At 33.3% G+C, this 27,673-nt stretch overlaps 4 protein-coding genes across 4 annotated transcripts in view; all 4 read left to right on the top strand.

The window, feature by feature from the left end:
- Positions 1–1,527: 1,527 nt before the first annotated feature.
- Spt5 (Transcription elongation factor subunit Spt5) lies at positions 1,528–8,848 on the top strand. Its single transcript, XM_011070714.2, has 12 exons — positions 1,528–1,765; positions 1,837–1,960; positions 3,683–3,771; positions 3,888–4,140; positions 4,223–4,455; positions 4,558–5,056; positions 5,158–5,506; positions 5,581–6,170; positions 6,377–6,738; positions 6,829–7,230; positions 7,669–7,844; positions 7,951–8,848. The coding sequence occupies exons 1-12, from the start codon at positions 1,750–1,752 to the stop codon at positions 8,194–8,196; spliced, it is 3,339 nt and encodes a 1,112-aa protein (XP_011069016.1). The 5' UTR covers positions 1,528–1,749; the 3' UTR covers positions 8,197–8,848.
- A 1,144-nt stretch (positions 8,849–9,992) lies between these two features.
- Positions 9,993–11,734, top strand: LOC147911025 (uncharacterized). The gene is made up of 5 exons (XM_087403272.1): positions 9,993–10,374; positions 10,651–10,746; positions 11,092–11,167; positions 11,239–11,410; positions 11,639–11,734. Exons 1-5 carry the CDS (start codon positions 10,038–10,040, stop codon positions 11,732–11,734), a joined length of 777 nt encoding a protein of 258 aa, XP_087259398.1. The 5' UTR covers positions 9,993–10,037.
- Positions 11,735–12,267: 533 nt separating this feature from the next.
- LOC105154958 (uncharacterized) lies at positions 12,268–14,708 on the top strand. Its single transcript, XM_087403319.1, has 5 exons — positions 12,268–12,370; positions 12,500–12,647; positions 13,126–13,341; positions 13,538–13,607; positions 14,293–14,708. The coding sequence occupies exons 1-5, from the start codon at positions 12,268–12,270 to the stop codon at positions 14,353–14,355; spliced, it is 600 nt and encodes a 199-aa protein (XP_087259445.1). The 3' UTR covers positions 14,356–14,708.
- A 1,144-nt stretch (positions 14,709–15,852) lies between these two features.
- The window catches only part of Ror (tyrosine-protein kinase transmembrane receptor Ror), a 273,457-nt gene continuing 261,636 nt past the window's right edge, over positions 15,853–27,673 (top strand). The window contains exon 1 of the mRNA XM_011070712.2: positions 15,853–16,749. Within this exon, the coding sequence (XP_011069014.1) occupies positions 16,680–16,749 (70 nt within the window). The 5' untranslated portion in view covers positions 15,853–16,679. The remainder of the gene's footprint in view (positions 16,750–27,673) is intronic.

The following is a 27,673-nucleotide window of genomic DNA, read 5'->3' on the forward strand; positions in this document are numbered from 1 at the left end:
GGAATTAATTCGTAGCGTTTTACAAGTGATGGGAAGTACCTTCATTAATGTATTTTTTAATGCTCATGTGAAATAAATAACATTCTTTCATTAAAAAACGCTACGAATTAATTCCAACACCTAATATATGTATATACATATACTATTATAAGCTTAGCTGATAAAAATCCTTACTGATAAAAACAGAGAGAAATCTGAGAGAGGACATGACGGCTCAAAACCTGTAATCGCAAAATGCTGTCGCGCAGTATTGCCCTCTGACAAGTGGATGTAAACTACACAGCAACGTCCACTTTTCTTAGGGTACATCGTCCACTTTTGTTGATGCCTAACCATTTGCAAGCTATCAATGACTATTGTATTGTATTTTATTTTATATTATGTCTACTATAGTCTATTGTGTCATATTTTATGTCTATTACTCTGTCATGTAGTCTTTCTCATAAAGCTTCGCAATAAATTAAATTAAACTAATTAAACTAAGCTAATCATGATTTTTTTTCTTCTATCTCTTTTTCTAATCCGTATTTCAGCTATTCGACATTTAAATGGTTCTGAAAAAGAGAATGAAAAAAGAAAGAAGTAAGATAGAAGTTTAGATGGCGTTACTGAGCAACTTACTTATTTCGCGCATGCGCACTCCATTTTGGCCAACAAACTCAGGAGAGTTGCGCTACTGTATACTGTACTGTATACTGTACTGTGTTTTTATTTCATGTAAAAACGCACTAAATGAGCATAATTTCTGAAGTTGAAGGTGAAGGGTGTCTTCATAAAAATAATTACCAATTCTCGCACTATTTGTACAAGATCTGTTTTCTGTGACTGAACTAGTGTATGTTAGTGCTTGTACTGACTTCAGACTTAGTGCAGCCAGTACAGTGAACTCGTCCACTGGACAAAAAACACCATTGCTAACGCCATTTTGGGAACAGAAAACGCTTTAAGAGCTCAATAAAAGGAACAGGGAACAGAGAACAGAATAAGAATTTCAACCTATCAGAAATCATGTATTGTAGAATATACAGTTTCTGGTAAATTGAAATTCTTAGGGGTTCCGCACAATAAAAGGAACAGGAAACAGAGAACAGAGAATAAGAATTTCAACCTATCAGAAATCATGTATTGTGGAATACACAGTTTCTGATAGGTTGAAATTTTTATTCTCTGTTCTCTGTTCCCTGTTCCTTTCATTGTGCGGAGCCCCTTATTCTCTGTTCTCTGTTTCTTGTTCCTTTTATTGTGCGTCGAATTCTTGAATTGGAAAGAGATAAGAAACAAGTTAAACTTTAGTTAAGAGTTAACCGTGGAATTGGGCATAAGTGAGCACTCACTGCTATTGAAGTATTCTTTCAAATCTGAAATGCTAATTGGATGATCTAAAAGAATACACCAATAACAGCTCATTCAACTGTTGAGTTCGCTGAACGCAGCCATTGGGTGAACAACAAGGACAAAATGATGAAGGATGAAATGACGCGGGGACACTCGAATAATATTTCCGAACGCAGCTCATGCATGTATCCCTTCCACTATGGTTTTTTCCATATTTCAATTCTTGTTCGACTTCGACGCCATGATAAATTAGTTATCGTCACGTTGTCGTACTTGATCTTTCCTTAGGTCGTGTTAATCGCATTAATTTGCTCATTTGTCGGAACAATTATTATTCTCATTAATTCGCGATACTCTTATACATTTTCTACATTTCCAGTAGCTCAATATTCAGCACGCGCGAATAATTCCGATATGTCGGATTCAGAAGGTAATTCCATCAACAGGGGTTAAAATCGACCAAAATATAATGTAGAATGTACATAACGAGAATTATTGTAGGTGCCAGCGATGCCGGAAGTATCGGAGGAAGATCTCGGAGCGTTTCTCGTAGCAGGAGTCTTTCACGAAGTTCGGGATCCAGGAGTCGATCCATATCTCGATCACGTTCTCGCTCACCATCTGGGTGAGTATAAACTGCAAAGCACCTAATGCAGCTCGAATTGTGTACTTCATATGTAACAAATGTAGAACTCATCGAATCTATGACACATATACTCAGAACTCTCTTTTTACTCATAGCATAAATTTATTTTTGTTAGAAATCTAAGAAAATGTTAATTGTTTTTAATTTAGCGAGACTAGTGGACAATGATAAATAATATCCGTTAGACAATATAATTAAACTAATAGGACTCCTTATGATTAAATTAATAAATAAAACTGCATTAGAGTGCAATAATAAATTTGAGACCAACATATGTTTGAACATGTTTCGATTTATTTTGAACTATCTTCAGTATAAATATTTGTTGAAAGATTAAATATATGAAACATTAAATTGATTTCAAATTTATTATTGTGCTTCAGTTATTGCACTGACTTTCATAATTTTATGCAGCAATCTTTGTTGGTGAAGACCCTCCACTTCATAGATTCGTGCAAAAATGAATAGCGAGCGAAGCTTCTGGCTGAGGTCCACTTGATTAAGGTCCAAATGCTTGAACCATTTTTTGATTGGTCAATTTTTTGAATGGTCTGTTCAATGTTTCTTCATTCATGGCATAGTAGGAGTAATTGATGAAGCTTTGCTCTATGAAAAGGTCAGGCTTCAGCAAAGAGTGAATGCTGGCTTTATTTTTGGCAGATATTTTTGGAGGATCTTCACCAGTGAAACTTCGTTGTATGATATTGTACCTTATGGCCTGATTTGTATCAATATTACTTTAACTTTAAACAAGACTTAAAGTCAAAGTAACATTGGTGCAATCGAGCCTTAGAGAATTAAAATTTGCAACCTAGTTTATTTTATAAGGTACAATATTGTCATTTAAATGTTTGCTTGTCTACATATCCAATTGAATCCTCATCTTACAAGTTGTACTTTATTTCTAAATCGTCATCCTTTATTGGGGGCGATGCATGTTCTTAAGGCTTCTTTTGAAACCTTCAAAATTTAATGAAGAAGATACTCTTATATTTATTTGTATAATCCATCAATTAATCTTTTGTCTTGCGACATGACTTTGGATGTTAGATGACACTAATTACAATATATATAGTTAATTCGTTAAAAAAGAAATGTATATTAAAATTTGATCTAAATAACAAAAATTGAACGTTAACAAATTTACTATAATTGTTTATCATTCAAGGAGTTTGTGCCAATTGATCCATTTGTTCTGGAACTCATTCAGAAACTTCACTCGAGTGCACCTATATATCATGCTATTCTTATTTAACTCTTAAGTAGGCATACAAAATCACACAGTGATTGTTACAAAGTTGCCCTGAAACTTTCTCCCGAGGAGACTGAACACCAGATTGTTCGATTCATCTTTTTACTTGTAATACTGTGATTCGTTTTAAACAAATTGAAAATTGATTCATAGGAAAGAAAATGAAGAAGAAAAACTGACTCTGACTTTATGCGCTTAAGGATTAACATTTGGTGAAGAATAAAATGAAAAATTATAGTAAAAAAGAATGAGTTTTTTTGTAACAATTTTATGTGAATAAAAAAATATCTAGTTTTGTACAAATAAAAGTAAGATATTTTCTTGCATTTAAAAGGAAGAAAATCTTAGATATTCTATGTACACGCGCGCGCATACGCACACATATGTATGTATGCGTGCACGTACGCGTGTATGTGGATTAATTTATTTTATAAATGTTTATTTTACAGCTCAGAAGATGGAGATGCGAAGATAGATGAAGCAGAAGAAGTCAGATCCGGGGATGAAGAAATTGTGGAAATGGAAGAGGAACCTGAAGGTATAATAAATCAGACAATTTCTAACATACACAAATAAAACTTAAGTGTTTTTCAAAACAATTTTTACGAATTGTTTTATAATTTTTGTTATATATCTTATGTTTTATGGTTACAGGAGAAGACTTGGATAGCAGTGAATATGATGAGGAAGAGGATGAAGAAGATGATGATAGGCCGAGAAAGAAAAAAAAGAAAGATAGATTCGGTGGCTTTATTATAGATGAAGCTGAAGTAGATGATGAAGTAGAAGATGACGATGAGTGGGAAGAAGGCGCTCAAGAAATTGGTATCGTGGGAAACGAAGTGGACGAATTAGGACCGACTGCGCGTGAGATTGAAGGTCGACGTAGAGGTACAAATCTTTGGGAGTAAGTATTCAAAATTTAAAAATGATTTTATATACTTCAATTGTTTTAACAAAAATAAGTCCTTAATGAATATATTTTCTAGTTCGCAGAAAGAAGACGAAATTGAAGAATATCTTCGGAAGAAATATGCTGACGAATCAATCGCTGCTCGTCGTTTTGGCGACGGTGGCGAAGAAATGAGTGACGAAATCACTCAGCAAACTTTATTGCCAGGCGTGAAAGATCCAAATTTGTGGATGGTAAAATGTCGTATAGGAGAAGAAAAAGCCACAGTACTATTATTGATGCGAAAGTTTATTACATATCAATTTTCAAGTAAGAAATATAAATTTGAAAGGTTATATCATTTTGATTATATTACCTATTATATCTTATCGCCTGTTTTCAAATATCTTTTTATTTTTTCAAAAATTGTAGACGAACCTCTTCAAATAAAATCCGTTGTGGCACCGGAAGGAGTTAAGGGATACATATACATAGAAGCATACAAGCAGCCGCATGTAAAAGCTGCTATTGAAAATGTCGGAAACCTCAGAATGGGTATATGGAAGCAACAAATGGTGCCTATTAAAGAGATGACGGATGTATTACGAGTAGTTAAAGAACAGACGGGTTTAAAAGCTAAACAATGGGTCCGTTTAAAACGAGGCATTTATAAAGATGATATAGCTCAGGTTGATTATGTGGACTTAGCACAAAATCAAGTTCACTTGAAATTACTTCCAAGAATCGATTATACTAGACCTCGTGGTGCGTTGAGAACAGCGCAGAGTGAATCCGAAGCATTAAAACGCAAGAAGAAAAGACGACCACCAGCGAAACCATTTGATCCTGAAGCAATTCGTGCTATTGGTGGAGAGGTTACTAGCGATGGAGATTTCCTTATTTTTGAAGGAAACAGATATAGTCGTAAAGGGTTTGTTTTATTATTATACATATTATTATATATTGTATAATATATTATTACGGTATTTCCATATACATAATTTCATTTAAAATTCTTTTGTATTTGTGCAGTTTTCTTTATAAAAATTTTACCACAAGTGCTATTATCGCGGAGGGTGTTAAACCTACACTTTCCGAATTAGAAAGATTTGAAGAAGCGCCAGAAGGTGTTGAGATAGATTTAAGTGGTACGCCAGGAACTGGAACTTCTGGGAAAGAAGATCAATCTGTAGCTCACTCTTTTAGTAATGGAGATAATGTAGAAGTGTGCGAAGGTGAACTTGTAAATCTACAAGGAAAAATTGTTTCAATTGATGGGAACATGATTATGGTTATGCCGAAACATGAAGAACTTAAAGAAGCTTTGGAATTCCAAGCTTCAGAATTACGAAAATATTTTACGCAAGGCGATCACGTAAAGGTAAAGCGTTATAGAAAACTATATTTTACATGCTAGAAAAATTATATTTTTATAATATTTTAATTAATCTCTAGGTTGTAGCAGGACGATATGAAGGCGATACAGGTTTAATTGTTAGAGTAGAACAAAATAGAGTAGTTTTATTCTCCGATTTGTCTATGCACGAACTCGAGGTTCTTCCGAGGGATCTACAATTGTGTTCTGATATGGCAACTGGTGTCGACAGCTTAGGTCAATTTCAATGGGGTGACTTGGTACAGTTAGATGCACAGACAGTTGGTGTTATCGTTCGATTGGAACGTGAAAATTTCCATGTCTTGTCTATGCATGGGAAAGTAGTTGAAGCAAGACCACAAGGTCTTACAAAACGCCGCGAAAATAGAAATGCGGTTGCCTTGGACTCTCAACAAAATACGATACAAAAGAAAGATATTGTTAAAGTAGTCGACGGACCGCATGCTGGTCGAGGCGGTGAAATTAAGCATCTTTATAGAAGTTTTGCCTTTTTGCACTCGAGAATGTTTGTCGACAACGGTGGAATATTCGTATGCAAGACCAGACATTTACAATTGTCCGGTGGAAATAAAACAACTTCTATTAACTCTATGTCACCAGTGGCAGGATTTATGTCACCTAGAATTGCCTCCCCGATGCATCCTAGCGGGTATGGTTTTTTATTCTCATTCTATTTTTAATTTTGTTTAGCAGACTCAACTGTTGTGGAGCAAATCCGAGCGCTATTGGTGTATTTCTTTTAGATCATCCGATACCAGCGAGCGCTTACGGATTCATTCCGTAACAATTGAGTCTACTGAACGCGACCATTGTCATAGTCTTGCAAAGTTTACTTATGTGTTTTCAATCTTATAGAGGTGGTTTTGGACGAGGTGGCGGAGGTGGACGAGGAAGAGGTCGTGGTGGCGGTGGCGGTGCAAGACGCGACCGAGAATTAATAGGAACCACTATCAAAATAACAGGTGGACCATACAAAGGAAACGTGGGTATTGTAAAAGATGCGACAGAAACAACAGCACGCGTGGAACTGCACTCGACTTGCCAGACGATCTCTGTCGATCGTTCTCATATAGCAAATGTCGGCGTCCCGTCAAAGGATGGTGGCTTCAGCAGCTACAACAGAACTCCAGCTTATGGGGCTGGTGGACAGACGCCAATGTATGCACGAGATGGATCAAAAACACCTATGCACGGTTCTCAAACTCCGATGTACGAAAGTGAGTATCTTTTTATATATATTTCTTTTATGTGGGACGAATCTTTTATATAGAAAGCATAATCTTAAATCTTTAATTCTAATGTTATAGATGGTTCTCGTACTCCGCATTATGGTTCGATGACGCCATCTCACGATGGTTCGCGAACACCAGGTCAATCTGGAGCTTGGGATCCAACAGTTACTAACACACCCGCCAGGACGAATGATTTCGATGGATACAGTATGGAAGAGGGTGGCTCGCCTGGTTATGGACCCGGATATCCTCCTACTGGAGGACCATTTACTCCACAAACTCCAGGCACTATGTACGGCTCAGAACAAAGCTTCAGCTCATATCAGCCAAGTCCTAGTCCTGCAGGCAGTGCTACCGCAAGTCCGAGTCCTGCAGGCTATGTTGCTACTCCATCCCCAAGTGGTACCGGATACACTACTAGTCCACACGGTGCGTTTGCGACGCCTTCTCCATTGGGTTATAGTCCTATGACACCTGGTAAGTAATATATGGAATTTTTGTGAATAGATATAGAGCTGGTTTATAATCTTTATTATAGGATCTCAATATTGCAATAATTTAATGCTATAGTATAATTGCATTTTAATTTTTTTCCCGCGTTATTTACAAATATTAATTTTAAATAAAAAGCTCTATGATTATATTATTTATATATTTATCTTAATCTGCTCAATAGATTTTTTATCGTTAAAATGCAGAAACAAATTTTGAATAAATGAAATGTGAGTTCTCGAAACTTCATTTACTTGTGCAACCTTCAATTTTTCAAATTAATCTTTTATTAAACGAAAATATATGTGGGATAACAGTTAGAATTAGCTGACAAAAATTTTTGGTGTAACAAATTATATTATGAACGATATGAGATTCAGTACTTGCTCAATATACATATAGCGTAATTTGTAATTCTTATAGGTATACCAGGTAGTCCATACAATCCACAAACGCCTGGTTCAGGAATAGATGCAGGTGTCGGTTCTGGTATTATAGGTAACTCAGAATGGCATACAACAGATATCGAAGTTCGCATTCGCGATTCTCATGACGATCCTGCGCTCGCTGGACAGCAAGCAGTTATCCGAGGAATTTCGGTAAGTAATTCTGTCAATTCTGGACATAGAGTAAGGTATTATTGTGATATTGATAGTTTGTATGATTAAACTGATTTTACAAGAATAACACATTTATTTGTGGCAGGGTGGTATGTGCACTGTTTATCTACCTACCGAGGATCGAGTAGTGAACTTAGTGTGTGAACAATTAGAGCCTGTGGTACCGTCACGTGGCGATCGAGTCAAAGTGATTCTAGGTGAAGACCGTGAAGCCGTCGGCACTTTACTTTCGATTGACAATCAAGAGGGAGTGGTAAAACTCAACACGGACGAGATAAAATTCTTGCAATTGCGGTTTTTGTGTAAAATGAAAGATATAAAACAAGGATAGAATGATGTAATAGCATTGATAGCATGCTCCTAATGCGCCTTAGATGTCTGATACATATTTGATACAGTAATTATAAAAGACAGAGTACGAGCGTGGCGCACGAGACTGCTATGCTAGAGATCCCGGGTTCGATCCCAAGCAGATTGAAGGATCTTCACGCGCTCGTAGCTCTTTGGTCTGGCAAACCACCAAGATATCTATTGTCAAGAGAACCTTTCAAAACTACCGTTCGGAACTGGCGTTAAATTGTAGGTCCCGTACAGCGTCTGTGTCTCTGTGTACAGCGATCTGCGTGCGCACCACAGATATATGTACGAGAGATAGACCTAGTCCCGATTTGGGATGTTGCGCCATTGGATTATAAATGACAATTGTATATTATTATATATACACTTTATTTGTCTCTCTGTTTTCTCTCTTGTTCTATATTATAGGGAATTGATAATAGAAAAGGAAAAGCATTCCTTAATATTTGATTGTTGCTGATTACGACTATTTTTATCAAACTGGTAATCAAATTATAATTATTTTATAACACATGAATTAATGCTACATATGTATAATACATATGAATTAATGTTCTGTATCAAGTATTATGAAACTATCTGCGTGATTTAGTAAATATACATGTAACCACTATGTATATACATTATCTTGTGTAATTTTTTTTATTCTCCCATATTTTGGCATATTCCATTTATATCCTTAGATTTTTCTTAAATTTTTAATATTTTTTTAAATATATATAATCTACATACATATGCATTTATCTTTTTTTATAAATTTACGTTTATGAAGTAAGGAATCATGTCTGAAGTTATTGCTTTATTAACACTTAGTAACACGCGTCTAGAAATAAAATAATTGTAATATAATAATGGGCGCAAGCCGTTATAGGTTTGTCAGGAATATTCAAGAAACCCGTGAAAATAAACCACGCGGTTAAATTTGGAATTTTTGTTTCGGAGTATGAACAAATGTTCCTTATGGTTTTTCTTGGTATTTGTAGGCTGCATCTGTGAAAGGTTTGTTGCATTTAATAAAGATATACATATCATTTAACAATGAAAATGTCTAAATTTATTTAAATTTGTGCAATATCAATATTATTGATACTTCAAGAAATGATCTTTTGATAAAACTTATATAAGACGTAATCGCGTTACTATTTACGGATTGAAGTTTTTAATGCATTTTTATTATTTATCTTATATGACAGAATAATCGAGGTTAAATCTTTTAAACATGGTCAAAAAACCGGTACCGTTTTATTTGAAAGAAACGATTATGGGAAGCAATGCTGGACAAACGAGGAATTTACTATTCTTAGTAGCCGGAGAATGTTTCAAGATATTCTACCTGATGTAAGACTCAAGAAGGCAGATTTTCTAAGAACTTTGTCGATTCAAACTATGTTATAAAAATTGAAACAATATCTTATCATTTTTAAAAATAATAAAAAATTTAAGAATTTGATTAAGAATTCCTAGAGATGCATTTTTTTATTCTTTGAAATTTATTTATAAATAAATTTGTAATAAAAAAATCTATATATTTTGCAATTTCAATGAGAATGTCTAAATTGTCTAAAGAATTCGAGTCTTCTATAATAAAGAGTGAGTGTCCTGGTTAAAGATAAGCATGAATCTTTTTAAGGGTGCATTCTATTTCAAGCATAATATGCACTATGTATCATTTTATCCTCCTTTAATATTCGGTGAACAACAAAAATAAGATGATACGTCATGCGTATCATGCATGCAATGGAATGCACTCAAGATTTTCCTTTCCGCCAGGTGAATGTCATCGATCCTCAGAATGACCAGTACATAGCGAACCTTATGGACTATTTTCACATATGCCTCGAAAGCGTACGGAGGCTGTCCGTTGGCAAAACGAAGCATTTGGTGCTGAAAGCTCTGGCGGATACTCTGGGCGGTTATTTGCGAGTTTACATCCTCCCCATCACAAGGCACTCATATTACGCGGGTAACATCAAGTATCGTAATGCGAAGGTGCTGTTCGATCTTTACGACGAGCTGAAAGTATTTCTTCGGACCAATGGCGCTGGTTGGTCAAATCCTAACAAGAATTTTACAAGTGTCAGGATCCCTCCTATTGTAATTACACCGCCAAAAACATCGGTCGCCTGTAACGGGCTTATCACGTATTCGTCGTGTAAGTGTGACTTTCAAAATTGCAATTCAAAAAAATGAAAAAAGATACATATTAAATATGTATTACTTCAATACCTAATTTTACAAGCAATAAGCATGATATTTTATAATAGCGAAAAACATAGTCATGAATTTCTGTTGATTGAAAAAATATTTACAAAAAAAATCTAATTGCAAATTGAAAACTGCATATCAAACTCATCTTGATTTAAATCTGATCATAATCTTGAAAATATTAGTCTAATAATTTGTTGCTTTTTCGAATAAATGAGAATAGCTTTTGGACGTGACAGCGGTAATTATCGAAGCTTCACATTCAGAAAAAAGAAAAAGTCTATAATGAAGCAAGGACATTCAAGACGTGCAGTCGATGGTAAGAACGAAGGAACGAGTTTAACTTTAAACTTGTGTACTATTTTAGTATTCCATGTGACTGACATACGAATGAAAGTTAAAAGTAGTGCCATCGCTAAGGAATATTAAAAAAAAAAGAAATTATTTTTGTATAAAAATTTATAATTTACATAATTAAAATTAAATTAATATAATTACCTATTCTATAAAGAGAAAGTAAAGATGAGATTGAAACAATTACTGTTCATATGAAATTTGCAAACATTTTCTACGATAGCTGAGCAATTCTATATCACAATTTATTTTTAATTTTAAACGCCACAGATTAATATCAATTATTATTCAATTTTTTTATTTTACCAAGGCTACGACAACAAGGCTATGACAAGCGAAGTTATAATACCCCTCCCGTTTCTCGATAATGAAGCAGAGCCTAACAGGTAGTTACCGAGTAGTAATTTTTTGAATGCCTTGGCGATCAAACAGCCTCAACACATTATTTTCTGTCTAGCATCGCGTTGCCCTTCAAAACCGACAGCCTACAATCATTGTACTCGGAAAAATCAGCTTTCGCCCTCGTCAAGTACTACATCGCTAGCGTGAAATGCATCACTTCGCGATCGAGCACGAAAACGCAATTGCGAGCATTCAACAAGGACTTTTACGCCTGGTTGCAACAATCTGTACGTCGTCAGCAAGTCATTGACGAAATAATGATATTATATATATGTATATTTTATATATATATATAGTATAAATTATATAAAATATTCAGGAAAAAATCTTAAAGTTTATATGTTAAAAAAAAATCATGTTTTATTCCTCTTTTTTATTTTATAACTGTCGACGCGGTTGCTTGAGATTAATTTTGAATGAAAAACGACTAAAAAAAAATATTTTTCGTATTCCAGGTACGTCGACACTTAGACGATGAGAAGTGGTATCCAGCATTCGGTGGTGTCCTTCGAGTACTGGCTACTTTGCGAGAAACGGGTAATATTTTATGACGGTCTTTCGTTGCCTGCGATTCGCCGTGTTTGAAAATTAACGAGAGCATATGTTATTCCGTTTAAGCGTTCGTATAGCTAAGAAACTGCAGTTCTCTGCAACATTTCTCTGACCGTGTTCGTGCAAATTCATGCGCGATTTCATCGTGCGCTTTCAAGGGGAGTAAAATATAAACGCATGTCCATTAACCCTTTGATGCATTTCGAAGATCAAAATGACTGTGTCATTTTGCTTCATATAATTTTCTTATCACGCATATAAATTCTCGAAATGTTTTGCTTTATTTTGTAGTTATGAAATATTAATCAATAGTCTTCTAGGTCTTGTATTTGAAATAGAGAGAAAGTTAATTAATTAATGGAATGATCGATTTAAAAGTTGTAATTCTTAATATATTTATACACAATAACATATAATACACCGGTTTTTTGATAAAGCATATATAAATACGCGGGTTATTTCGTGTTTTTTCTCACAAATGATTTTATAGTATATTTTTGTTGTCTTATAATTAGGTATTAGAGGCGATATTATGAAGAGTAGAATAGGTGGTACTTATCAAGTATTGCCCAAAGTAGGTATGGAACGTACGCAAACGGATGAGAGTGCGTCGTTTTACAAAGGAAAGGGAGAAAGTAGGTTATTTCTTCGTGAGACAACACAATTTTTTTTCCTTCTCATCTGTATCATCTTAATAATACTTTCTAATTATTCAAAGCACAATTAAATTGTAAAATGATTTAATTCATGCCGATTAAATTCAGAGAATACGCTTGGACCCACGGAGCTCGTGATTATAGCAATAGTATCCGTACTGGTGATATGGTTGTTGGTGGGTTTGAGCTTAGCGTGCTACAAATTTCTCACTAAACCTTGCGAAGGCTGTCCACCTTGCGAATCAAAGACTACACCGTAAGTTTAGACATTGCTTTCTTTTGCTTATTTTTTTTTCTGCATCGCATTTTCCAGCAACATTGTAACTGCTGCAATGTTTCAAAATATTTCTTGATTACTAAGATAATAATTAATAGTAACACAATTAAAAAGATCAATTAAAAAAATAATTAAAGACAATTAAAAAGATCAAAAACACATTCGCTATCATATTAGCTATTTGATTTTCTTCAAATTATCTATACTAAATATCTGGCATATTTGAAGTTATTGAAATTATTTAAATAATTATGTATTTTTTATTATACATTTTAATTTTATTATATGTTTTACTATATAGATACTATATATTTTTTAATTTTATCTCCTAAATTTATTATATAATATTTAAATTTATTATTTAAATTTTGAATCTTCTTGTTTTTTCTGCAATTTTTGGGAGAACGACTGCTTGGAAAACGCTGGAGTGACATTCAATCTGTCCTTTTCTTTTTAGATTCGCAGTTCTCTATGAAAATTCAGACTATTGCCAGCCGGATACGTGCCCCTCGAAGTTGCGTAAGGGCATAGTTGAAAAATTGAAGGAATGGTGGAGAGATAGATTTGGACGATGCCCAGGAGGATGCCAGGAGTATGCGGACGAGGAACGTTGCTTGGCTGAAATCAATTACAGCAGCAAAGACATCGTCAGCGATAGCAGCAAAATTTACTCGTGAGCTTATCTTTATTACATTACTCTATATTATTTGCATTAAAATAATATCTTTTTTATCTGTAATATTAGAATAGAAATTTTATAATTGATATATAATTGATATAATTGATAATCTCTGATTAATATGAATTAATTATATCGCGTTATATTATTTCGATTTCAATTTTACATCGAAATACTTTGATATTTACAGGAGAAAGAAATATACTAAATCTACATCAGCTCCACAATTAGGAATATTCAGAGGTCGCACGGTTTTTAAAGTAAATGATTATAACTTTTAGTTTATTATTTATCATACTATAGCTAATATTAGGTGTTGGAATTAATTCGTAGCGTTTTTAATGAAAGAATGTTATTTATTTCACATGAGCATTAAAAAATACATTAATGAAAGTACTTCCCATCACTTGTAAAACGCTACGAATTAATTCCAACACCTAATATGATAGCGTATAAGCGAATGTGTTTTTGATTTTTTTTAATTGTGTTACCATTAATTATTATCTTAGTAATCAAGAAATATTTTGAAACATTGCAGCAGTTATAATGTTGCTGGAATGTTTCTTGCATACTGGAATAGATTTCAAGAAATTTAGTTTAATATTATTTTACACGGAAAGAATAGTTCCGTTAAGTATCTAAAATTTTAATTATTATGGAGATATAAATCTGAAAAAAATACAGTCTTTTTAGACCAATCATAATAACCATTAAAATAATTATGTAGAACGCTTAAGCGTTGATGATGATGCTGCAAAAAATTTTAACATCCCAACAACCAGTTTGAATGCTCTTCATAATTATTTTGATGGTTTAAACAAAATTATTTTTAAATCTTTTTGTAGCTAAATTTTTAGATACTTGAGCAGAACTGTTCTTTCTCTGTAGCAAATATTTTTTGCTATTTTTATACGATTTCTGTATAATTACGAATGTTATCCACAGCATAGCGTCTGCTATAGTTCCGAAGGATCGACCACTTCCGATAGTCCAACCAGGCTAAGATAACAATTAGAAAATAAATGATGATTTTGAACGTTGGATACGAAAGTATAAAAGGATTGTATTTCTTCTTTAAAATGTACCATTTAACTTTAGGATATTTCTATTATTTAATAAAAAATAAAACTCAATAGACACGCAAAACTTTCTAATTCCGCACAGTCGCATACGTGCGGCATTCACAAGAAGAAACGCGAAGATTGTTTTGCTTCACGCCCTGTCAGGCCATTAATCTAATTCCATTACAGTCGGCTGCGCCGAAAACTCACCCCTGATGTTTCTTCACTGCCAGCTTCTCTTTCTCGCGATCACGTGCGCATTCAGCAAATTCTTATTCTCTGTACCCGATTCTGTAATTCTTAATGACAATGTCGGTATATCATTATATTATTTTTGCGCAGATACATGAAAAAACCTGCAATGACAACTTAACGATCTCGAACTGTCGTTAAGGCCCGGTTTCACAAATAATCAAATGAACTTTAATCTTAGTTTAACTTACTATATAGGGAAAGTTTCCGCGTATTTTTGACATTTCTTTATTAAAATAAATTTTATATGTTGCGAGAGGACTTTCCATTCCAACATTTTTGTTGCGTTGTTATCTTTCCAAGAAGAACAACAATAACATAATAACATCAAAATGACATTAAAATTGGAAATGAGAATGATTGAAAAATGACTTTTAATGATTATTTTGGAGTTATTTTGGTATCATTTTGGTATAACTTGTTGTTTTGCTTGGGGTTGTTTTATGTTGGGAAATTCTGCTGTTAGAAACTAAGTTTAATGAGGAAGTAGATTGAAATCTGCATTGTCATTATCGAGTTTGCTGACATACTGTTAACGTATTGCTAGCATTTTGCTATCTGGATTAATTTTGAGATAATCTCGGTTTAACTTTTCATCTTTTTTTAATTCTTAGAACTAAAAGAAAAGATGAAAAGTTAATTAAACCAAGATTAAAATTAAACTAGTAGAAACGGGCATAATTTTTGGAAAAAGATAAATAGTACAATAAATTAAATCGAGATTATGGAACCGCGCCTAAGAGTTACAGAATCGGGATACTGGATAGATTTTTCGAAGGATCGATCACAGTTAGGATTGGTAAAGACTAATGTTTTTTTTTAAGAGTAAAATGTATTGTGTTTTTTTCTTAAATATGTTTTTAATGCTTCAAATATGCTTTAAATAGTACTATAAAAAACATATTTAAAACATATTAAAAACATCAATTAAGCATGTTTTAAACTGTTTAAAACACGTTTAAGAGATGTTTTTTACCAACCCTGATCACAGTAAAATATATGAGTAAAATTCAACAACTTGTTGCGAATGAACTGAAAACAAGCGATGCGAACGCCGGGCGGCGTGGAAGTAGGGAAAACGGAGCAGCGCGGCGGTTTTATGAACGTCCCCTCCAACGCGCGCCATCTTGTGCGCGCATGCGCGTCTCTCGAGCGACGACGAGACCGCGCGAAGTTAGCGGCCGGCCGGCAGTCTCGTGCGACATCTCGGTCGATTCGTTGTGTCGTTCTGTGTATTTACGTGAAAAGGCGTGCGGGAGTGACACGCGTTGCGAGACCGGCTCCCGATCAACGAAATTAGACGAATAGAGTCGCTTTCGAACGAGCAGTTATAATCCGAATAGTCAGCGAGGGGTCGTTAAACGAACGTGAACATTTATTGTCAAAACCGTGCGTGCCGTTTACTGAATCTTCGCAATCGATGACAATAGAACTGTCAGTGCAACAGTTAACGCGTGACGTACGATGCCTCGTGTAAATAATCGACTCTCGCGATGACTCCATCGTAGGTGATCGTAGAGTGGCGTTGTAAAGTCGATCAAGAAAAAACGATCAAATTCTTTCGCGGAAACAATCCCGCGATCAGTACGATCATCATTTGCGCGTAACTTCACAACAGTGACGTTTCGTCGTTCGTCGCGACACGCATCGTGCACTTTCGATCGTTACCAATCGTGACGAGAGACAGGAACGGGAATCGTTAGGAGCATTTGACGGATCCGTGTGTTAATTGCTTTTGCGATCAGGTTCACGGGAAGAAATCCGCGCGCGTGGATGCCGACGAAACGTCGCGGCCTGATTCGCCGAACAGTGGCGTGCGCGCATGCTCCATTTTGAGAATTTGAAATTTTGCAAGTGACTCGAACGAACGCGCTTGAAACTACGTTCACGCGTCTTCGTGCACTCCGGGACTGTTCCTCGAGTATGTGTGCCACGGCGGGATTCATGTGCTTCCTTGTTTCCGCGCGCGTCTACAATTGACTTTTGTGCATTGTCTTGTGCGTTTCGCCGTGGGACAACATGGCACGCAGGGATCATCGCCAATTATGCACGCTGCTCTTCCTGCTCCTCTTCGCGGACATCTTGAAAGGTGAGTCTTTACGCTGATATTTTCAAATTCTCATTGTTCGACGAGCTAATAAAGTGCATTATCTGTTAGTATAATGATAATATAATGATAAAATTCTAGAATTTGTTTCTCGATCGAGACTGATTTTTTTTTAACATATATAATCGCTTGTGTAATTATACATCAACTTTACTAGCTCCTCAAAATGGAATTTTTGAAAGAACAAAAGTCGAAATTTTTTAAGTGTAATCGACTTTCCAAAACGTATGTCTTACAGTCGTTTATCATTATTTAGATAATATTTTGAATAATCTTAATTTGTTTTCTAAATTCTATCACATAATAGGATACAACTTTTTTCGCCATCGTTTGGGAATCATTTTATTTCTACATTTTCTTATGTATTTTTCTTCATGAAAACCGAAAGTTATTTAATAATGATATTAGAGACAAAGAAAAACTGATACATTGTGTGTATAAAATAAAGTTAATAAAATTCTTTTACGTTGTTATGAAATCGCTGTCAGTTATTTAAAAATTTAGAGAGAGTTAGATCAACAACTCTAAATTAAATGATTAAAATATAATAAAGAATAAGGATTTTATCCTTTATTTTAGTGTCTAATCATTAATTACGATAATCTTCGGTTTTTATGAAGAAAAATACATAAGAAAATATATAGAAATAAAATAATCTCCAAATGATCGTGAAAAAAGTGAAAAATATACCCTTCTTATCTATAAACGACTCAATATGACAACTTAAACATTTTTTTACTAATGATACGTTAACGATATATAAACAATATTAATGATAAGCACGCTGTTATTTTGTTTCTGAAATCTGTTATCATTATCTACAGTTTAATCGAAAGAGTTCTCGAAGCATACGATAAAGTAAACGTTTAATCTCCACTCGAAATTTGTGATTGGCCGAAACGATTTGAGAGTACTTTCAACTTCTGTTCTTCTTCATAAACATTCAACAAGTGGCGACAGGTCCACTGGCTCGTGCGAGTTAAGTTCACGAGAGCTTTTCAAATCGCTCGAACTCCGCGAGGACTTTTTCTGTCGTAAAATATCGAGTATAATACTATAGTGATTAAAATGTTCCTTGTTGTACACGGTGTTTATGTGTTTCACGTAGACCTTTTATTAATTAAATATATAAATGAAATTCATTAAATATATAGATATGTAAATAATTTTACAACATGAAATTAATTATTGATTGGCAGAAATCATCATTTTTAATAACAACATTATTACGATACTTGTTATTGCAATCAAATAATTTTATATGCAATTGTTTGTTAAAATTTCAATTTGCATCCTTAACGTATTAATCAACATCATAAACACAATTTTATATTTTTGAATTTCTATCTTTTGACCGATAAATTCCAAATTGCTAAATTTGTATTACATATTAACCAATTCCAATAATCGTAATATTTTGTTTTTCTACTAAAATTCATAAATAAACAAATTATTGCCTAAAGGATTAAAAGTTTTTCGAGTGGAAAAGGCACTTGGATCTGAATATTTATCTCGACAAAACATCAGTATTTGTAATAAAATGTTGTATTCGAATTGTATATTGTGTGATTTTCGCGTGTACGTAACAGCAGACGTTTCAACGTTCGCAGACGCTGTAATTTGTAAACGATTTAAAGCATTTTATGCTCTGTTAGCCACGGTAATAGGCTCGCTTTTAATTACCGTCTAATGTACTCTTACCGTCTCCCTTGACACCCACTTTGGCCGCGTAACAGGCAACGCTTTTCATTTATCGATGGTTGAGCTTGTAAGAGGCGAATTTTGCGACAAGACTCTGGACCAATTTTTCCTGCCTCATTTTCTATCCCAAGGCTAATAGATTTAGTCGACGCGTTTCCCAGAATATTTATACGCTTAAATTAATCGAGGGCTGATAAATTACGCGCCTTTTTTTTCTATATTGCAATTTCATTTTTTCCATATAAAAGTCAAGATTGCTTTTTCATGATATTTTATAGAGCCCGATGTAAAAAATTACAATTCATTAATATTTTTAAAGATTTTTTCGTAGATATTATACTAATTGACATCATCAATGAATAATTATCAATGCACATTTCTTGAAAGATTGTTGTATAACATTTTATACATATATATATATATATCTTCATTTTAAATGCATAGAACGTATAATTTAAAAACTCTTAAAACATCTATAATACATTTGGTACATGAACTTAAAAGAGAAAACATGTAGTAACATATTCATGAAAAACGCTACAATCTCATGAATATTCATTAAATGTTAAAAATAGCAAAGGAAACGATATATAGACTTGCTCATGCACACATTAAAATTTTTTTAATATCGTATACACCCTATCGATTCAATAATGCGATAGCGTTTAATGAAATTAGTGCGTTACGGATGACTGAATTTCTGCATAATATTATGACTATGTTTGTACAGCTATTAAATTTTAAATAACCGTTTTAATATATTATAAATACGATAAACCAGTGGATTTTATATCCAGGTTACGTATTATGGAATTGTTTGGAATGAATTCTGATCGGAATTATTTCGTTTTCTTTATAATAGAAATATATATCTACACGGAAAGAATTTTGTTGAAATATCTAAAAATTTAGAGTTAGATATAGATTTGAAAATAATAAAAAATAATTTCGTTGGCCATAAAAGTATTTATAAAGACACTCACATATGATAATACAAAAAGCAAATGATAATACAAAAAGTTTTGACATTCCATCAATTAGCTTGAAGATTCTACATAATTTTGATGATTCAACAAAATTATTTTCAGATCTATATATCTAACTAAATTTTTAAATCCTTCAGCAAAATCGTTCATTTTATGTAGAGAATAATCAGACAATTCTAATTGGAATCTATGATGTTTCTAAGTTAGACTCTCAGTTAGACTATTTCTTATAGTTATAATTGAATGAATTTAGAGAAGGTTATTCATAAAAATTCTTTTAACTTCGGCTTACGCTAAATACGTAGATTATTACAACCGTTAAAATCATGGCGAGAGAGCCCTCATTCTTTTTTTTTCTTTTATTATTTATTTGCGTTCAAGTTTCGAGAGGCGCGACTTTATTGGCTTGTAAATAACGGATATTATGCGCGGCAACGCATCCCCGCGTTTAAGGACTCCATCGGACGTTATTTAGAGCTCAAAGGGAATAGCGCGAGACGTGACGGCACAACGAAATATCACATTGATGATGCTAAACAAACGTGTTGGAGAAGGGTGAAGAAATTCGTGAGTCTCTCTTAGAGCTTTTGTCACCGTTCGCGAAGTTACGGGAGTTTTATGCTAATACTTTGCTGTCGATAATTAGCAACCGTCGTCTCATTATTTTTACCCGCAATATATTTCACTTCTTCTCAATGCGAACAAAAAAATGTACTAATTTATTTTAACTTGTAAATATTATTAGTTATTATGCAAAGTAAAATGATAAATATATATAGTTGGATTAATATATAATAATATAAATTTTATAAAAGAAAAAAAAGAGAAATTAATTCTAAATTTATTAAAATATTTTTCTATAAGACATCTTAAATTTTTAATGATTTTTAAAAGTATATAATATATGATAAAAAAAGAAATTAAATTTTTTTGAAATATATTAGGTGTTGGAATTAATTCGTAGCGTTTTACAAGTGATGGGAAGTACTTTCATTAATGTATTTTTTAATGCTCATGTGAAATAAATAACATTCTTTCATTAAAAAACGCTACGAATTAATTCCAACACCTAATACATTAAAAAGATAAAAAAATAAATGCAAATATGAATGTAAAAAATGAATAGAATCTCAGCATTCGACCTAGTTTCGAGCAAGCATTGAAACCCTTTTTATCCCTTTTGTTATTGACAAGCTATTTGAGAATAGCGAAGCAGTATACAATAACATTGAAACGTGATGCAAATGCTTATATGTCTGAAAAAGATCATATATAATAGCATATCGTAACAAAATTTCTTTTTGTCGCACCAAACCTCTGCAGACTGTATTTTTGTAAACAGTTTTTGTAAACAGCTGCATAAAAAAAAATATATGAAAATATTTAATTAGCACATTAGTTCTCATTCAGATTTTATCCATTTTTGTGCATTCATTTGTTAACTTTTTTATTAAAATTCTTATACTAAAAAAAGATTGAGGGAGAGAAACAAGATAACGCTGTGTTTCTTTAATATTTCAATATATTATTGTACATTATTAATTAATGAAATTATTATTTTATATTTTGATATAAAAATAGATATGATATAGAAATTTTTCACTAATGATTTACTCCTCGATTTTGACGACTTTGGCGTGAGTACAAAGCAGTGATGTACGCGTTAGAAATGTCGACAGGCAAAAGCGAGAAGGAACAAGTTCGCGAAAGGAACGTGTAACGATTCGTATGGCTTTATATAATACTTTTTGCGATCGTAAATAGTAGCCAAGCGACATCCGTGAGGTAAACCGCGTTGTATCGAGCACCATGGAGAAGCGCTTACACGGGAGGACTAGTATATAGGCGTGTGTTCACTTCTACGGAGTGCGAGGATGAGTAACTTATACGGCTGTTTTTCATCGTATATTAAACGCGTCTGTTCACAGCATTGATGCGCTTAATGATCGATAAGCTCGGTTGATCGTACATTGCTTATATTCACAAATATGATTTATTGTCCTTTAAATCACGAATCGTGCTATTACTTGTTTCTTCTACTCTTTTATCTGTGCAATTTTTCTGAATAACTTGACTTTTTGTACCAGGGATATTTGCTTTCAATACAAGTTATCAATATCAAAATATAAACACTGATTATTTTTTGAATATCAATGTGATGGTAACTATGATACAAAAGCATGGATTTATTTTCAATTTAAAGTTTTTAAGAACAATTGTTTTTATATAACGTTGAGTTGCATTTTTGTTTCTCTTGCCATATTTTGTGTTAGGAGTTATTGAGCTTGGAAAGTGAAATTTTATTTGCTAAAAGATCTTTAAAAGATAAAAGAAGTTTTACGACAGAAGTAAGAAAAATTAAATATTAAAAAAATTAAATATTGAAGATTAAATATTGGAGAAATATTGAAAATATTTTATGGTGAAAGTATTTGAGTGAAGAGTATTTGAGTACCATTTCTTATTGCCAAAAAAATTATTTCTCGTGATTTATTACAACATATTTTTGGAGAAATATAAATGTATATTTACATGTATATTCACGTAGACAATATTGAGTGAGTAAAATCGTGCAATTTTGTTTGCTCCCTACTTGCTTTCACGAGTCTTTTAGCACTACATATTCATTGATACGCATTTCATCCTGGCGGTGTTGAAATTCACGCACAAAAGAAAACGAGCGGTGCGTCACGCCGTTTAAGCCACCCCCATAAGCTCGTATCGATTTTAATTAAACTATAAATATGTATGGACCGTTAGCCACGGGATGAAAATTCGAATTATCGCGTTGATCTTGCGCAAAGGTTCCCTCGACGATTATGAATTCTCTTGCATCCTGACCCGTATGTATTTTTAATAGATTATCATTTAACGCCAATAATTATAGACAAAGAACATCGTCTAATGGTCGACGCTAAATAATTGTTAATCATCAATCATTTATAGATTAAATGGACATATATTCCATTTTTTCAATTAAAGCATATTAAGAAGAGCATCTCTTCATTATTTTCTAATTAGAAAGATAAAATAACAGAAAATATTCTTTTTAAATAGAACGAATATTTATATTATCTTTAATGCTTATAAAATATTATTTGTTTGTAATTAACAAAATTATAAAATAAATTAACTAAAATTACTTTGAATTATGAATTCTAAGAATAAGAAATTGCTTCTTTTCTAATTAATGTAGAGGCCTCTTTTTTATGCGACTTAATAACATGTAGTTTCTAGTAATAAGCAGTAATTTTTTAGAAGTCTAACATGAAGAAACGATGCATTTTTATAAATGTGACATAAATGTACACTGTATAAATGCATCAGATCGGCATTCAAGTTGAATTGTTATAGAATGGTTGAGTCTTTGAGGGCTAAAATTCAGTCTGAGTCATTATATCGAGTCATAAATTTGGCGAAATCTCTAGAAGGAGTTTCTTTCACATTTCTCCCTCTTATGCTGTCCATATCGCGCACAATAGGAGTGATCGCACAAAGAACCGTAGCCTATGTAGGAACGAAATAAATTTGAAGTATCGTCGCTAAAATATTGGTGCACTTTATCACCTAACTCGAAGGAAATCGTATTGCATGATAGTGCACTTTGTAGAACTATTGTTCTTGTCTGATGAAGTTGAGACTCCTTTCAATGTTCTTTTTTGTTCGACGACGTCGGTTGCATTAGATATCAAGAAAAACATTTGTATGATGCTGGATTCAGAAATTTTTAAGAAGAACGAATTGAAAAGGAAAGAAGAAGTTTGGCAGTAGTTGTATCAATATCGGATTGGCTTCCTTGCTTTTATTTAGGAGTACAATATACACGTATTGATTAAAATTTTTTGACTAACAGTTTTGGATTATTCTCTACAGTATTTTTGTATTAATTAATAATAACAAATGTAGATATAGCCCGTCCAGTTTTGTGCCTTGCGAAGATAATAATTTACGTAATTCATTTCAACTGTCAATTAAATGTTAATCTATTCGATGCATTTAATAGTAGTTATGATTGATGCGTTGGTAATAATTTGTAATTTTAGTATCATCAATGAAGTTAGCACGCAACACAAAATGTTTCAATTGATTTGTGGATTTTCTGTTGTAATAGCTTTAGACTGATAACTTTTATTTGGGCAAAGAATAATATTTTTCTTTTGTTTCTGATAACAGAGTCATAAACGAATCGCGATCGCAATGTAGTTTTGGAAAAACAATTGAGTGTGTTACTTGTCATGATTAATGTCATGTCAGTAATATTTTTTTCGAATTAAAACACATAGAGATACGTACTGTGAAAAGGAACGATTAAATATCGATTTTATCATAAGGAATTATTTATACTATGATGAACACTATAGATATTTACAGTAATCATATAACTTCGTTTTGTGTGAATTGTATAGAATTTCTCGCATTTTCTTTTATTTGTAAATATTTTAATAAATTTAAATTAATCTTGTTTCTCACGCACGCACGCACGCACAATAATAATTTTTAAGTACTATACTATTAGTTATATTATGACAAATTAAAGTCTCGGGAATTTGTAAATTAAAAACTTTCTTATCAGTTAACTCGAGATCTTACTCCTCTTGTGCCCCATTTCTTCACCTCTAGATAACTTTATTCAAGAGATATCTTCCACATAACAATGGAGATATCTTCTGGATAAGGTTATCTGAAAGAAATTGGGCATTAAGAAAACTTTAACGCTTGATCACATTTAACATTTTCGTAAAATAATTTTTATTCTAAATATACAAATTTTGCAATGTATTTTAATATGTTTTAAATGCTTACTATTCTTTAACATTTATTATAAATCATTCTAACAACGTATTTAAAAAAATACGATGAGAAATTGAGACAATCTGTATAATTTTTTTATTTTATTTAATTAAAACATAAACAGTTGTTCGATTAAGTTCTATGATTACTATAAATGTTTACAACTGTTTATTACGGGAAGTATAAATATTTCTGTTTGGGGATGTACTTACGTACGTGAAACGACTATTATTACTAATAATGATTAAAAGATTTATTTTATTTAGTACTAGATTAATCCAGTTAATGAAGATTAAAGATAATATAATCATAGGAAAGGAAGATCTTCACAATACAATCTCCGTCAGAAAATCCCATTATGGAGATAAAAATCTTTAGAGATGCACTCCAAAATTCAATGTGCATCAAGGCTTGAATAAAAGAGAGTTGTGCAAGAGAAGGGGATAAGATAAAGAGACTCGGGATGGAGTATCTTCAGATTTTATTATGGTCGAAACGTTAGATTATACTGTTGCATCCAGAACAAATTGCTCTGGCTACTCCGTCGGAGTGGACTCTCGTGAGGGATTTCGTACTACTATGTTCCTCCTCCAAAGTTCCAACGTAGATGGTTCCTTGGCTCTTACCGGAGAGAGCCCTTTAACCCTACTGTGGACCTGATGAGTCTGGCGGTTTGGTAACAGTTTCGAGACGTCCTTAGCGAAGGCCAGCTTGCACGTTCTATATATGCGAGGATACCAACGTCGCGAGTATCGCGTGACGGTAATAAACAGCAACGGGAATAAGCGGGTAAGAGGGAATAGCCGCAAGTTGGAAAGTCGCGAGTAAGGAGACGACGCAAGGAGGAGACGAGAGAGAGAAAAAAAAAGAGAGAAAGGGTAGATGGAGAGAAGAAGGGGGTTGAAAGTCGGTCCGTCGGAGCCAAAGTCAATGCCCGGCGAGTGAGGGCGTATAAATCTGCGGCTTAAATTTAGATCGCCGCGAAAACGTCGTCTCGCGTTTCTACAAGGTAGTCTGAGAATCGGCTGGTGCTGCCACCGTAACGAAGCTCTCTGAATAAATGATTTCGAAAAAGTTAGATTTTTTAAATATTTTTTTGGATAGTAACCATGGCGTTTTGAATTGTAGAGCATGCTACTTAATTCTCCGACATTACGGAAGCATTGTAATTTGACTGACGGTTCTTTTACGTTTTCAAACAAATTATCTTCATATAACTATCTTCATATAAATTCTAAAATAATAGTGCTTTTTTTTCTTTATAAAGAAACCTTATTAACTTATTAACGGTATCTTTATAAAAGAGCTTATTATTTTTCATGGCTAAAATTTTTTTAAGTAAATTCTCTCTCCCTTTACATAGAACGTATTAACATATCGTCTTTAATTGAGTATCTTTTCCGAAGACATTCGAAAAAATTGCTTACTCAAGAGAATGGGAGTGGCGATTGTATTAAAATGTACACTGAAGTAACCAAGTAGAGAAAGCACATATACACGTTAACCATCTATGCGAAGATTAACTAATGCAAATGCAAAGCCGACTATGAATCCCGTTTACGTTTGCATTCTAATCTAATATTGCACACCGTGTACATTCCGAGATTGCGGCAAAGTGCACATTCAAGCGGACAGTTTTCAGCGCATAAAGTCGACGGCAGACGGAAAATATCTTTGCTTTTCGAGCATCGCGAGTTAACATCTGCGAGTCATTTCGTCGCGTTATTTCCACCGGGCTTCGTCGAATGCGTTTCGCGTTCCTTTTGCTCATGCTTTGTCCACATGAGAGTGCTTCCAAAGCGACAGATTTAATTATCGCGCCTATCTCCTGTTCGCGGTCGTGCACTCGTTTTCTCTCTCTCTCTCTCTCTCTCTCTCTCTCTCTCTCTTTCTCTCTCTGGTTATATTCCTTGCAATCAATGATACGTGATATTGCATTATCCACAAACTGAAACGAATGAGATCACCATGTTCCTAGAATGATATTCGAAATAACAGAATAATTATTATTTTTATCTGATCTTATACTCAGAATCATGTAAATAATACCATATTCTAGGTATATTGTATTTCTTGATTTGAATTTATAATTGTTAATTTTTAAGTGAGTAGTTGGAATGGCTACAACTGAAGTCCTATTAATAAAAGTAGCGTAAAAGTTAGACCACCATGTTAAACTTAACAACAATATGATATTAAAGAATTACTAAGTAGACGATAGACCAATTAGTTCCAAGATGGCGGTCAAAATAGTTCAAAACAGAAGGACAATAGGAAAGTTAATAAGAAAACATAGTTGTTGGCATTTGCTCAGATAAAAGAAATATACTACTTTTATTAACACAGATTCGAGTCACAACTTCAGACATATTATAGTTTTTTTAAATACCTTGTTCAGAGAAGTCTTGAAATTCATTATTTTTATATTTCCCTAATTTTTAAGGATATAACTAATGTAAATTTAACTGTAACATAGAAAATAGAATTTGTTACGCTTCAGCATTCACAGTCAAGAAGGATACTTGGTTTACCGTATAGTCCATTCACTCATCTGTATCTCTCCTGCACGTGACTACATATTACTATTTCTTCCTACTACATGTAATATATTAATACTATTAATAGAAATGTAGCTACAAAATAAACAAATTTTTGCTGTGTTCTGGGTACTCCACCTATCAATTTGCATATCTTTAGACTATCTATTTACTTAAAGATTAACGATAATGTCGAGATTGTTATATTATCGTTGCGCAGGTATACATGACAAAAAAGCTATGCAATAATGTAATCATAGTGTATTGTTAATAGTTACAAAATCAGGGTACTGCAGGGAGAGCTACCATAGAGAATCTATAATATGCGGAATAGATCTCATTATTCATATTGTTATGTAAATCCTGTTGTCGTTGCAAAATTGTAGGGAAACGTAATGGCATGATGATGATAATGTGTAATAACGAGAATTGGAAATACTAGTAGAGATCGAAAGAGGGAGAGGGAGGGAGGGAGGGGGGAGAGAGAGGGAGGGAGAGAGAGAGAGAGAAGATAGAAATATCTCACAGCTATTGCGTACTTACATTAATGAACTATTTGGCGAGGGTACGATCAAAAGCGCGGAAGGCTTCAATAATATCGGGATACGTTTTCGTCCAATACAAGTGCAATATTTGGTGCGACGTTGTATAGTATGCCGTCCTCTAAACGGGGGCAGTATCGTTTCAATTGCGATTCATCGGACGTGCCTTTGAAATTGGGTAGACAGCAAATACGGGCGCGAGCGGGAGAAATACATATATATTTTTTGACAATTTTTTCTAAACTACGAACATTAATTTTTTTGTGTATCATTTTTCGAGACTGATCGACACATTTTATTTTTCCTATGCATCAGCTTTCTTTCGAAATTAAATTAAGTTTACGCTTAA

The sequence above is a fragment of the Acromyrmex echinatior genome, chromosome 1 (assembly GCF_024713525.1).
Source record: "Acromyrmex echinatior isolate Ae372 chromosome 1, ASM2471352v2, whole genome shotgun sequence".
Lineage (NCBI taxonomy): Eukaryota > Metazoa > Arthropoda > Insecta > Hymenoptera > Formicidae > Acromyrmex > Acromyrmex echinatior.

Bases quoted from the DNA above. Each gene is read 5' to 3' on its own strand.
- Spt5 (XM_011070714.2), top strand. The intron at 3,772-3,887 runs GTATAATAAATC...TTATGGTTACAG, and splicing joins AATGGAAGAGGAACCTGAAG to GAGAAGACTTGGATAGCAGT. The intron at 6,171-6,376 runs GTATGGTTTTTT...TCAATCTTATAG, and splicing joins TCCCCGATGCATCCTAGCGG to AGGTGGTTTTGGACGAGGTG.
- LOC147911025 (XM_087403272.1), top strand. From the start codon at position 10,038: ATGGACTATTTTCACATATGCCTCGAAAGCGTACGGAGGCTGTCCGTT. The intron at 10,747-11,091 runs GTAAGAACGAAG...TATTTTACCAAG, and splicing joins TTCAAGACGTGCAGTCGATG to GCTACGACAACAAGGCTATG. The intron at 11,168-11,238 runs GTAGTTACCGAG...TTTTCTGTCTAG, and splicing joins AATGAAGCAGAGCCTAACAG to CATCGCGTTGCCCTTCAAAA.
- LOC105154958 (XM_087403319.1), top strand. From the start codon at position 12,268: ATGAAGAGTAGAATAGGTGGTACTTATCAAGTATTGCCCAAAGTAGGT. The intron at 12,371-12,499 runs GTAGGTTATTTC...GATTAAATTCAG, and splicing joins TTACAAAGGAAAGGGAGAAA to AGAATACGCTTGGACCCACG. The intron at 12,648-13,125 runs GTAAGTTTAGAC...TTTTCTTTTTAG, and splicing joins TGCGAATCAAAGACTACACC to ATTCGCAGTTCTCTATGAAA.